General features: G+C 44.6%; 1 protein-coding gene across 2 annotated transcripts in view; it reads right to left on the bottom strand.

Moving 5' to 3' along the window:
* WDPCP (WD repeat containing planar cell polarity effector) overlaps positions 1-13,260 on the bottom strand; it is a 714,814-nt gene that overhangs the window by 543,091 nt on the left and 158,463 nt on the right. For both annotated transcript variants that reach the window (XM_029593664.1, XM_029593663.1), the window contains exon 3: positions 672-716. In XM_029593664.1, coding sequence (XP_029449524.1) covers positions 672-716 — 45 coding nt within the window. The remainder of the gene's footprint in view (positions 1-671; positions 717-13,260) is intronic.

Below are 13,260 nucleotides of genomic sequence, written 5' to 3'. Positions count from 1 at the left end.
TCATAACTATGAAGTCAGAATATTAATCACCCACCAAAGTACAAGGGATACCCATACAAGCTTCCCAACTTTAACCTGACCTGAAACAGGAAGTAACTCTAGCTGGAAATAAGTTTTGGCCCATCGAGAAACTTCTAGGATTAACAGAATTAATCAGATAAAGAAAACTGATCATTCACTCCGAAATGCCCATTTCAGATATCAGGTAAAGATTCAGGAGGCCCAACAGTGGAGCCTTCACATGCATTTATGATGCCATCTACTGGGTTAGAAGGAGCATAATCAGCCCATTATGTTGGAAGTATTACTGTTTTCTTACATTGTCTCCTGAAATATGTTCTGCTAATTCAAAACAAGTGCAGATGTACACAGGCAAGAAACAATAAAAAGTCAGACAGCTTAAATGTGTCACACTACTAACACACTTGTACTGCTGATTTATTGACTGGATTTGTGCATTTAAATCTCAATAAAAGGAGCTAACAAACTGAAATGAAGCAGGAGGCACTTTCATTTTTACAAATGAAAAATTCCTGACACAGTAAAGCTGAGGAAAATGAATCAAACATCTAAGTTTTCTATTAGATAAACAATATATTTTCTATAATATCATAAACATTTTCAAATGTTTAATATTTTAATGTTTAAGTTTATTACAATGGATATATTACCTAGATCTTTCTTGTCGTAATACTGGTAAGTTCCAAGATCTTCATCTACATGACAGAATGAGAAAAAAAACCAAAACATTCATTAAGGTTATTTGATTCTGAAGAATTGTACTTATTTATTTATCTTCAATTTTAAATTTCCTGCTTGTCCTGTCAAGGAATGAGGTGGGTTACAATTATGAGAGAAATTTTAAAAATAACGCAGGCACTTTAACCTGCAGGCTCTGCATCAGTTCTTAAAAGGAAAATATCCATGCATTTCCCCTTTTCGAAAAAGCACCCGTGGAGATTTGCATTTTGAAAATGCAAAAACCACAGGTGTTCTTGCCCTCCCCTGACCTAACTCCACCTCTGAGCCCGTCTACTCTTTCCTGCAGACAGAAATGCGCACATTATCGAACTCGCATGTACTTTTACCCAGGAAAGAGTGGGCAATTTTTAGACATAGGAGGAAAGAAAAAAACATCAGCCCTTAAAGGGCCAGTGCCGCGTAGTCTGGCTGCACTGTTCACAATACTAGTGCTCTCTGCTAGATGGAGTTGTTCTTGGGTAAATTTGGTCTCCCCCTCTTACGAAACCGTATGCATCAAGTATCCCTCACAGTTTTCCTCTCTTGATCCTTTCTGTGGCTGCCAGCCTGCTAGTAAGAGGAGGGTGAGTCCCAACATTTCTGAGAGAGCAATGCGCCATTCTGTTTTAAGGTTTAGGATCTTGGAGCACCTAAGGCTACTTAATTGCCCCAATGGTCCACAAAGGTGGCACCAGGTCACACTGTATTGTGCAGGATAGCAGCCGCAGCCTACAGTATGGAGGTCCATACAGAGCATGCTGTGGTGGCATATGAACACACTGTTGAGGCAGCTTGTATGACAGCTGGCAAGACAAGCACTAGGGCAAAACTAGGGGCCTCAGAGGAGGTAGAACAGGGGTTAGACAAGGGTTGTAGCTGGATGTGGTATAGTGGTGAGTTCTGGTGGCAAAAAGGTGGGGGACAAAAGGTCTAAAAAGACACGCAGGTCTAGAAGTACGAAAAAGAGCTCATTCAGCTCTGGGTCTTCTAATATACAACTTCAATATATGGCTCAAACCTGGTGTAAGGAAGAAGGTTTCTGATATATTGGGAGCTGGGGCCATGTATGGAATAGTAAAAGGCAAGTTCCACAGTGGGGTCGATTTTAAATATTACGTGCGCGGGGTACATTTGTGCGCACTACCCGGCGTGCACAAATGTACACCCGATTTTATAACATGCGCCCGCTGCCGCGCGCATGTTATAAAATCCAGGGTCAGCACGCGCAAGGGGGTGCACACATGTGCACCTTGCGCGCGCCGAGCCTGAGGGGAGCCCTGATGGCTTTCCCCGTTCCCTCCAAGGCCGCTCCGAAATCGGAGCGGCCTTGGAGGGAACTTTTTTTTCGGGCCCCCCCCCCAACCCTAACTAAATCCCCCCCTACCTTTGTTTCATAAGTTACGCCTGCCTGAGGCAGGTATAACTTGTGCGCACCGACCAGCTGCCGGCGCGCAAACCTCCAACACGGCTGCTGTGCCAGAGGACTCAGGAATGCCCCCGGACCCGCCCCCGAACCGCCCATTTTTGAAAGCCCTGGGACATACGCGTGTCCCAGGGCTTGCGCAAGCTGCCGAGCCTATGCAAAATAGGCTCGGCGCACGCAGGGGTAGGTTTTCGGAGGGGTACGCGCGTAACCCTTTGAAAATCTACCCCAGTGTGTTTATCTTTAGCTACTGAAAAAAAAAGGCATCCCTGTCGGCATGTTTGGATCAAGGAACTAATACAGTGCATATAGTTTTGATTTTCAAGAAGATAATTTTCTAACATCATAGGTAATCTATGAAACAAATACATGCATAAATTACACCAGTTTTCAAAGAGAACATAAGAACTGATTCGCTTTGAAATTCATCCCATTGAAAGTACCCACATAAATTTCACCTGCTATATAGAGCACATAAATTTCCCAAATATACTAATACGCATAGGGCCAGATCTTTAAACCTATGCGCGGGCGTAGATTTGTGCAGGCAACTCGGCGCGCACAAATCTACGCCCGATTTTATAACATGCGCGCATGTTATAAAATCGGGGGTCAGCGCGCGCAAGGTGCACACTTGTGCACCTTGCGCGCGCTGAGCCCTAGGGGAGCCCCAGTGGCTTTCCCTGTTCCCTCCGAGGCCGCTCCGAAATCAGAGCAGCCTCGGAGGGAACTTTCCTTCCGCCGCCCCCACTTCCCCTCCCTTCCCCTACCTAACCCGCCCCCCCCAGCCCTATCTAAACCCTCCTGACCTTTGTTGACAAAGTTGCGTCTGCCTCCGGACAGGCGTAGGTTGAGCGAGCCCCCGGCACGACCGCTGTGCCGGAGGCCTCGGTCTCGCCCCCACTCCCCGCCCATTTTTTCAAGCCCTGGGACATACATGCGTCCCGGGGCTTGCGCGCGTCGCCGGGCCTATGCAAAATAGGTTCGGCGCGCGTAGGAGCGGGTTTTCGGGGTTACATGCGTAATATACGCATGTAACCCTTTGAAAATCCGCCCATACTTTTTACAACTGAAAAGTATGCATGTAAGTGCAAACAGTGTTGTGCGCAAGGAAATGCATTTGAAAATTATCCCCAAATGTACGTGTTATTTTGTTTTCTCTGCTGCCTGCACAAATAGCAGGTGCAAAGTCTGCGGATACTTTTATCATGCATACTTTGCACTTGTATATTGTCAGAGAGCAATACCACAGGTAGTTTTTCTTTGAAAACTTTGCATGCAGTACATGTATTAATAGTTCCCATACAGTTTGCAACTATATGGGCTGCTTGAAAATTGCCCCATTGGAACTTTGAATATTTTTCCTGAGGAGTTCCTAGCAACAAACAATAGTTGGTCAAAATTATTGGAATCTGATCCATTACATTTGAGGAGCTGAAACTAGTTTTATCACAGTATCTGTGGAACTGCATAACAGACTTCATGTACAATCCTGTGTGATTATATTGGAAACATCTGGATTTGAATTGGTGGCCTGGAAAGACAGGGTGGTGGTGGGAAGGCACCAAAGCAGGGAGAAAGCCACCAAGGCACAAGTAAGGTGGATTCCCTGGTATAAACATCTTCTAAGGGAAAGATTAGCACATAGCCTGACATGACAGGGGATGGGATCAAGGAAAGATAGAGCACTAATAAGCAGCATACAAAGCCAGCCATTACAGATGAACTTTGCTAGCACATCAGAATCCTGGGACAATTTCCTGCTCTTAGTCTGACTTCCTGATTCGTGATTTGTCACTGCTGACTCTTTACTGCTGGATCCTCTGCTTTGATTGCTGACTGTTCACAAGTAGACTTCCTTGTCCGCTTTGTGACACTTCACTGAACTATACTTTGGACTACTATTTAGCCTTGTTATAGGATGCCCCTGGTTCTGGTTCTCCAGCTCCAAGTGCCTCTGGTCTTCCCCTCCAATCAAGTTACATGAACTTCAAGTGAGTAGACTACCTACAGCACTGTCAAATCCTGACAGCTTATGCCAGTTCAAAAAGTGATCATAGACACTCTAATGTAAGTGCGAGACTACTCCGACAGAGTGAATGAATTGGTCTAGGCAATTGAAAACTAAATGATAAGACTGTGAGAGCAGATAGAATCATGGCAAAGTCTGGACAGAATCCCAGAGTCACCAGCCAAAAGCCCCAAATCTCCAAGGGAACCACAATTTCACAGTTTGTTCTTGGATCTAGTTCACCAGCCTTGGATCCAGTTCATCTATCACCAGCCTCTGCTGAGGGCAAAATATGTATATAGACTGCCTACAGGTCTGCCAATCCAGACAGATAACAATGTAAGAGCATAGGGTCACTTCTTATATTAGTAATATAGTAGAAGACAGCAGAAAAAGACCAATCAGCCCATTCTTTCTGCCCATTTGTACCATACTGCAAGAATATATACCAGCTGATAAATGTAGAAGCTTGACCACTTGTACGATATCATTCCATATCCAGGTCAGTTTTTGTTGTCTTCCTAATCAGTTTTCTGCCATCCAGGGTAGATGAGCATTAATCCAATATCCAGCATCCCATGTCTTATCTCCAAGCTTTGTAATAATCTAAAGAGCTATAAAAGCTAGTAAGGTTCTTACTTAAACACCCGGCCCTCTGGAACCCCTCAGGCCAATACTCATCCACCAACATACTGGCATTGAATCATTTGGTACCATCCCAGCTATGTCATGGCCTGCTGTATTGTTAGATCAGGACATCGTTTTATTAGCCTAATGTTATTGGCAAAGACATGAACCACATCAATTTCTTTCAACAGTTTCAGAAGTTGAGAGTCTTGATTTCCTGCCTTCTTAATCTAATAAGGCTTTTCTGTGGGTTGCTCTGCATCTGAGGGTAACATCTGTGAAAGTCTTGCCACAGTTTATGATTACAAGATATTTTTTTGCCATAGGGCATCCATGTCCCAGTAAGAAAAATAGTTTTTGATTTATATTCCACCTTTTGCAACTGGTCAGCCACTTCAAAGAAGATTACATTCAGGTACTGTAGATATTTTCCTGTCCCCAAAAGGCTTCCAATCTAATGGGCTCATTTATTAAGCTGTGGTATTTTCCCAAAAGGGGGCTGTATGCCCTGTGGTATTTTCCCCAATGTTTAAATGCCACTGGTAGAATACCACAGCTTAGCTGTTTCTGCAAATTCTGTGTTATGTTGGTCCTGGCTGTGGGGCCACTATGAATTAAAGAGGCTGATCTGCCCCCAAGTATATCCACCCTCTAATGTGACAAAGACTGTTGAAGTTCTCTGCCCAAGTTCCTTCCCCCACCCTTGGAGGGAGCCACAGACCCCAAAATAAACCTTAAAGGCATAGACCTTGCCCTCATACCCCCTCCTTTTTTTAAAAAAATTCCCCCTCCCTTAAAACAGGGCCACCCACCTCCCTGACCCTTTTTGGACTTACCAAACTTGCCCTGGTAGTCTAGTGGAAGCCTGGCGCGCCCCCTAGGCTCTGAAACTTCCAGCTACTTCTATTATAAGACGGGGCAAAGACAAGCTATTGGCCAGCTGGTGTCATTTTGGAAAATGACTGCTTCCAGGTCCAGAGCCTATGAGGCCTTCCAGGCCTCTACTAGACTACCAGGGCAACTTTGATAAGCCCAAGGGAGAGGCCTCCAGGGGGAGGGTTTTGAAAAATTTGGGATTGGGGCTTGCGCTACAATTTAATGGCCTTTAAAATTTATTTTGGGGAGTCTGGCTGCCTCAAGGGGCAGTGTGAGGTGGGACAGAGAGTCGAGAGACCCACAGGTATTTTCCTCAGTTGGAGGGGTTTATTCTAGGCTGACTGACCCCTTTAATGCAACAGAACCCAAGTTAGGGTCCTGATGCTCCTAGGGAAAACTAGTTACAACTCAGGAGTTGTAATTAACTTCCATGAAAAATGCATAGCTTACAATTTTTCATGCAACCGCATTATCTTATTGACATGAAATTGCCTAGTAATGAGTTGCTTTGCATGCATTTGCAAAGCAGCTCATTGCCATACATGCAATATCAAGGGTGAATAATGAGCAGTTCTATTTGTTTAATAATTTTTATTGAACATTTTGTAGTAACTAATTCAGAATCAATATGTAACATATAAAGAAGAGAACTCAATTGCTGAACAAACTGTAAAAAGCATAAAAAGGCATACTAAAATAAACTAAGTCAAACAAATAGCAAATAGAAGATTTTCAAGATCAGCAATAGTACAAATAAACCACAACCCCTTAATATAACATTAGGATATACAGAAGAAAAAATAAACAAAAGATAAAGAAAACATCAGACCAACCCCCATAGTAAACTAAATCCACCCATAAAACTTACCATTTGGTCCAAAAGTAGTAAGAAGAGTGAAAAAAATGAGCAAATGAGCAAAGGGACTAAATATATGCCAGCAAAAGATGAGCAGATCAGCAGTAAAAAAGAGGAGATATTGAACCCCTGTAAGTATCCAAACCTCCTTCCTCTGCAAATCTAAAAATAGTTACCAAATCTTTGAGACATCAGGCTAAGAATATCTTATCTGATGAGTCAATAGTTCTCTAGAGTAAATATGCCAGAGGTTTTGAAACCACAGAGAGATAGTAGGTTTGGAGGAGGAATTCCAGTATAAAGTAATGACACCTTGCTGCCACTAACATGTGAACAGGTGACCTAGGAGAGTCAGAGCAATGAGTTTTCAAATTATGTCAAAGGAGATGCAGGATCCTGAGGGAGCCTCACATTGGTAATTTTATCAATCCACAAAATTACTTCTGACCAAAAAGGTATGCTGACAGGATACTCCCACCAGACATGAAAAAAAGTGGCTCTAACCCCACACTCTTTCCAACAAGAGGAATCCTTTTAAAATTCATTTTATGTAACTTCACAGAGATAAAATACCAATGGTGGAAAATTTTATAGTCAGACTCCTAAATGGAAGCGCTGATTGAGTTCCCCTTACAATGCCTGAGGAAAATCTCCTCCCGTTCCTCATCATCCTAGCTAAAGCCCAAATTCTTTTACCACACCCCCTTAAGAGCCAAGACAGTGTTGGAGTCAGGTGCCATTAATAAAGCAAGTTTGCTTACTGTGAATGGTGCTTTCTGCAGATAGCAGAATGAATTAGGCATGCTCAATAGGGGTGACGTCATCAGGCAGCACGAGGCAGAGCTGTCTCTCAAAGTATTAAAGTTTTAGTCTATCGAGCATGCGCAGGATTTCCTGTGCGAATGATCACTCCAGAACTCTCTTTAGTTGATAACAAAGCTAGTTGATTTCTTCACTGTAGTTGCTGTCCAAGGGAGGAGGAGCAGGTTTCACATGGCTAATTCATCCTGATATCTATGGAAAACACCATTCACAGTAAGCAAACTTGCTTTGTATGTTGATAAGCAGGAAACTAGCCATGCTCAATGGGGAATTCTAAGCTAAGGGCTGCTGAATAGTGTTATTTTCTCTTCTTTTTTTTTTCTTTTGCAACCCAGACTCCTTCGTGGTCAGCAAGATTAAGATATGGTGGCATAATTGAGAACCGCTTTTCCTTCTGAGCTATCAGTAGCTGCTGTACTATTGAGACAATAGTGTGATGTAAAAGTGTGAATAGATGACCAGGTGGCGGCCTTTCAAATATGTTCGATGGTCACATTTTCTAGGTGTGCAATTGAAACAGCTATTGCACATACTTGATGCACTCTCATAGGGTCTGGGAGGTGGCGTGAGTGTTTGGAGTAGCAGTGTCTAATGCAGGTTGTGATCCAGTTTGAAAGTGTACATTTCATCATTTGAGCAACTAGTTTGTTTAGATCGTAGGAAATTAATAGTTATGATACTTTTCTATGAGCCTGAGTTATTTTATAGTATGCTAGGGCTCTTTTGCAATCTAGTGTATGGAGTAGTTTTTCTCTCTCATGCCTGTGTGGTTTTGAAAAAACAAAAGCAAGACGCTCTGGTTCAAGTGAAAAGTCAACACCGCTTTCAGTAAGAATTTTGGGTGGGGTCACAGGACGACTTTGACATAGTAGAACTGGAGATAAAGTAGAAAATGGACTAAGTCTTGGATTTCACTTATTCTTCATGCGGAAGTTACTAGGGATGTGAATCGGGCTTCGGACAATTGAAAATATCGGACGATATTTTCAAAATCGTCAGAAATCGGGGGCTCCCCCAAAACTATAGGAAAACCCCACGATATTGATCGTGGGGGTTCTCTTATCGTTTTGGGGGAGGGCAGGAAAAACGGCACACAAAAATAACCCCTAACCCACCCCGACCCTTTAAAACTAATCCCTTAGCTTCCCTCACCCTCCTGACCCCCCAAAAAACTTTTTACAGGTACCTGGTGGTCCAGTGCGGGTCCCTGGAGCGATCTCCCGCTCCCGGGCCGTCGACTGCCACTAATCAAAATGGCGCCGATGGCCCTTTGCCCTTACCATGTGACAGGGTATCCATGCCATTGGCCGGACCCTGTCACATGGTAGGAGCACTGGATGGCTGGCGCCATCTTGTGCTCCTACCATGTGACAGGGCCTGACCAATGGCACTGGTAGCCCCTGTGACATAGTAAGGGCAAAGGCTATCGGCGCCATTTTGAATACTGGCAGCCGACGGTCCGAGTGCAGGAGGTCGCTCCCGGACCCCCGCTGGACATTTTGGCAAGTCTTGTGGGGGTCAGGAGGGTCCCCCAAGACTTGCCAAAAGCCCCTGGTGGTCCAGCGGGGGTCCAGGAGCGATCTCCTGCACTCGGGCCATTGGCTGCCAGTAATCAAAATGGCGCCGATAGCCTTTGCCCTTACTATGTCACAGGGGCTACCGGTGCCATTGGTCAGCCCCTTTCACATGGTAGGAGCACAAGATGGCGCGGGCCATCCAGTGCTCCTACCATGTGACAGGGTCCGGCCAATGGCACGGATACCCTGTCACATGGTAAGGGCAAAGGGCCATCGGCGCCATTTTGACTAGTGGCAGCCGACGGCCCGGGAGCGGGAGATCGCTCCAGGGACCCCCATTGGACCACCAGGTACCTGTAAAAAGTTTTTGGGGGGGTCGGGAGGGTGGGGGAAGCTAAGGTATTAGTTTTAAAGGGTCAGGGTGGGTTTTTTGTTTATCGGCTCGGGCGCAGCTGATAAACAAAACCGCGATCAGGCCCAATGAAAAAAAAAACCACATGTGAATCAGAACCGGAATCCGAACCGGTTCCGATTCACATCTCTAGAAGTTACTGCTACTAAGAAAAGTACCTTCCAAATGAGGAATTTCAAAGTGACTGACTCTAAGGGCTTGAATGGGAGGCTCCATCAAAGTGGTCAGGAAGATGTTGATATCCCATGGGACAGGAGGCTGTTTCACTGGAGGGCATAGGTGAAGAAGGCTCTTCATGAAGCATGAGAATAACAGATGCATGGAGATTGGTGCTCCATTTTCCTGATGGAATGCCGCTATAGCGCTTAAGTGTACATACACCGAATTGGTTACCAACTCGGTTTGCAAGAGGTGGTGTAGATAGAAAAGCAATTGTTTTGGCCCATAAGAGAACGGGACAAGAGATTGATGTGCGCACCATCTAAAGTAGCTTTGACATTTAAATGCATAGTTACGCTGGGTGGATGGTTTTCTTGCCAACAGTAGGATATCCTGAATTGGGTCCGGTAGGTTCCAGTGTGCTATGGCCGCATGTTCCACATCCATGTTGTTAGATTCAGAGGTGAGTGTAATGGATGGAGAAGGCACCCTTCTTCCTGTGTCAATAGATCTGGACTGCTTCCAAGGGGCCACAGAAGAAGTGCTCTATGAAATACGCATACCATGGCTGCCTCGGCGCAATCCTGTATGCATTTCTGTACTGATGGGGGAAAGAGTGGTAGCGGAGGGAAACGCATAAAGCAGACTGTGTCCCATGGCAGCAGGAAAGGTCTGGTGCCTCTCAATAAGGGCTAGGGCGGATTGAACAGAAATTTTGAACCTTCCTGATTCGCTCTGTGGTGAAAAGGTCTATCCAGGGTTGACCCCAATGCCGGAATAAGTTGTTAGCTACCATTTGCGACAGGGACCATTAATGTGAGTGAAATATTCTGCTGCGTCGGTTTGCCCCCATATTTGCAATGCTCAGTATGTACAAGGCTTGCAGAGTTACCTTAGCTTGGTCTATCCAGTTCCATATTCTCAAGGCTTCTTTGCAAGTTTCCACAATCCCCTGCCCCATAAAGAACATAAGAAATTGTCATACTGGGTCAGACCAAGGGTCCATCAAGCCCAGCATCCTATTTCCAACAGTGGCCAATCCAGGCTATAAGTACCCGGCAAGTACCCAAACACTAAGTAGATCCCATGCTACTGACGCCAGTAATAGAAGTGGCTATTCTCTAAGACAACTTGATTAATAGCAGTTAATGGATTTCTCCTCCATGAACTTATCCAAATCTTTTTTAAACCCAGCTACACTAACTGCACTAACCACATCCTCTGGCAACAAATTCCAGAGCTTAATTGAACATTGAGTGAAAAAGAATTTTCTCCGATTAGTTTTAAATGTGCTACTTGCTAACTTCATGGAGTACCCCCTAGTCCTTCTATTATCTGAATTCACATTGACCTGTTCTAGGCCTCTCATAATTTTAAAGACCTCTATCATATCCCCCCTCAGCTGACTCTTCTCCAAGCTGAACAGCCCTAGCCTCTTTAGCCTTTTCCTCATAGGGGATGTCTTCCATCCCCTTTCTGATTTTGGTCGCCTTTTTCTGTACCTTCTCCATTGCAACTATATCTTTTTTGAGATGAGATGACCAGAACTGTACACAGTACTCAAGGTGTGGTCTCACCATGGAGTGATACAGAGGCATTATGACATTTTTCCATTTTATTCACCATTCCCTTCCTAATAACTCCTAACATTCCCATTTGTTTACATACAACAAGGCTACCTGGTTGTTTGTGTGGATCATTAGTGCAGGTCCCCTGAGGAGGTATAAGAATGCTGTGAGAGAGTACAGCATGATCTTGAGTTCCAGAAAATCTATTGACATTGATTATTTCATGTGATTTCAAAAGCCTTGTGTTTTGTATTGGAGTAGATGCACGCCCCACCCTAAAGTGGAGGTGTCCATGATTGGGATCAGCTGGTATTGACTGGGATGTAATGGGGTGCCCTCGTCTAATACTTCTTGGCTTAGCCATAATCTTATGCACTGTGACATTGATCGCGTTATTTGTCTCATCGTCGACAATGGCTGAAGAAATTGGAACCATTAGCTTTTGAGCCCCCATTGAGGAAGAGGCATATGCAATCGAGTTAGGGGAACTACATGAATGGCAGCTGCTATGTGGCCATTCAATTCTAGCACGTGATGAACCACTGTTCTTTTCTGCCATAGAAGCATCGTAGCCAAGGAGCAAAGTCTGATTGCTCTCTCGCAGGGAAGAAAGACTCTGGATTAGATGGAGATTATTTGTGCTCCTATGAATTGGAATCATTGCATTGGGTGGAGCAGCGACTTCTAGTAGTTTATGAGAAAACCTAAGGATTCCAGGCAGTGAATGGTCATCCCAGTGTCAGAATGCAGCATCCTGTTGTCCAGTGCCACTATCAAGCAATTATCCAGATAAGAGTAGAGCCATATTCCTGAATGGTGCGAGTTTGCCACAGACACCATTAGGCATTTCGTGAAGATTCTCAGGGCAGATGAGAATCCAAATGGGAGAACTTTGCATTGGTAGTGTATAATATCCCAGCCTGAAGTAGAGGAAGCGCCAGCATGAGGAATGAATATGCATCCTTAAGATCGAGAGAGCACATCCAGTTGTTGAGCTGGATGAATGCCAAAATTGTGCTGAGTGACATCATTTTGAACTTCTCTCAGCACAGATGATTGTTCATTGATCTGAGATCCAGAACTGGCCATTTTCTTGGGAACAAGGAAGTAATGGGAATAGTATCCCTTGTTGTAATCTTTAGTATGTCCTGTATTGCATTCTGATGAAGTAATTTGTGTGCCTCCTGTGTCAGGAGGGCAAGATGGTCTGGATTTGGAGGTGGAAGTGCCATATGAGGTAACTTCAGTTGGTTGGAGAAGTTGAGATGGTATCCTGCTTGGATTATCTTTAGGACCCTTTTGTCTGTTGAATTTCTGTCCAGGCCTGCAGGAATTGTGGTATTCTGCCTTTGACCTGGACCTGTGGCTGTGGCAATGGGTTGATTAAAATCTCTATTGTGGTTTCGTAGGTGATTGTGGCTGTGATTTTGGCGTGAGTCAGTTTATCTGACTCCCTCTTTGCTTGGTAGACTGTGGCAGTTAACATGTTTGTTGAAAAGTTGGCAGATGGTAGGATTGGTATGACTGGTATTGTCTGCGTGGGTAGTATGGACGCTTATGCTGAGGGAAGTAATTTTTATTACTCCTTGACTGCTCACCTGATATTGACTGTATGGCTTTGCTCTGTTCTTTGATTTGAGCACCTGTTTCTCTTAATTTCTCTCCAAATAGGTTTTCTCCAAGGCATGGGAAGTCCGAGAGCTTTTCTTGCACATCCTCCCTTATGCCACTTGCACACAGCCAAACCATTCTCCTAGTACCTATGGAGTCCAATGAAGTTCTGGCCATGGTGTTGAATACCTCATAGACTGAGTGGAGGAGATTATGTAGACCCTCCTCCAGGTCATGAAGGAGAAGAGGTGCACTCTGTTGTCCGACTCTGGTATCAGATTTTGTATGCATTCATATAAGTACTGAATTATAAAGAACTGATATTGTTCTATCCTATCCACTAACATAGAGCCTTGGAAGACTTTCTTGCTGAAGTCGTCTAGCAGCTTGTGGTCTTTGCCTGGTGCGAAGGTGGCAGACCTCACATGTCACCTAGATAGGATTATAGACAGTGCTGGGGAGGAGCCGGCTGTCATGGTACATGTGGGCACCAACAACATAGGAAAATGTGGGAGGTTCGGGAAGCCAAATTTAGGATTTTAGGTAGAAAGCTGAAATCCAGAACCTACAGGGTGGTATTCTCTGAAATGTTTCCTGTTCCACGTGCAGGTCCCCAGAGGCAGGCAGAGCTCCAGAG

The sequence above is a fragment of the Rhinatrema bivittatum genome, chromosome 3, assembly GCF_901001135.1.
Source record: "Rhinatrema bivittatum chromosome 3, aRhiBiv1.1, whole genome shotgun sequence".
Taxonomy (NCBI): Eukaryota; Metazoa; Chordata; class Amphibia; order Gymnophiona; family Rhinatrematidae; genus Rhinatrema; species Rhinatrema bivittatum.
Note: the sequence above shows the minus strand (reverse complement) of the source record. Positions and strands in the feature narration are given on the sequence as shown.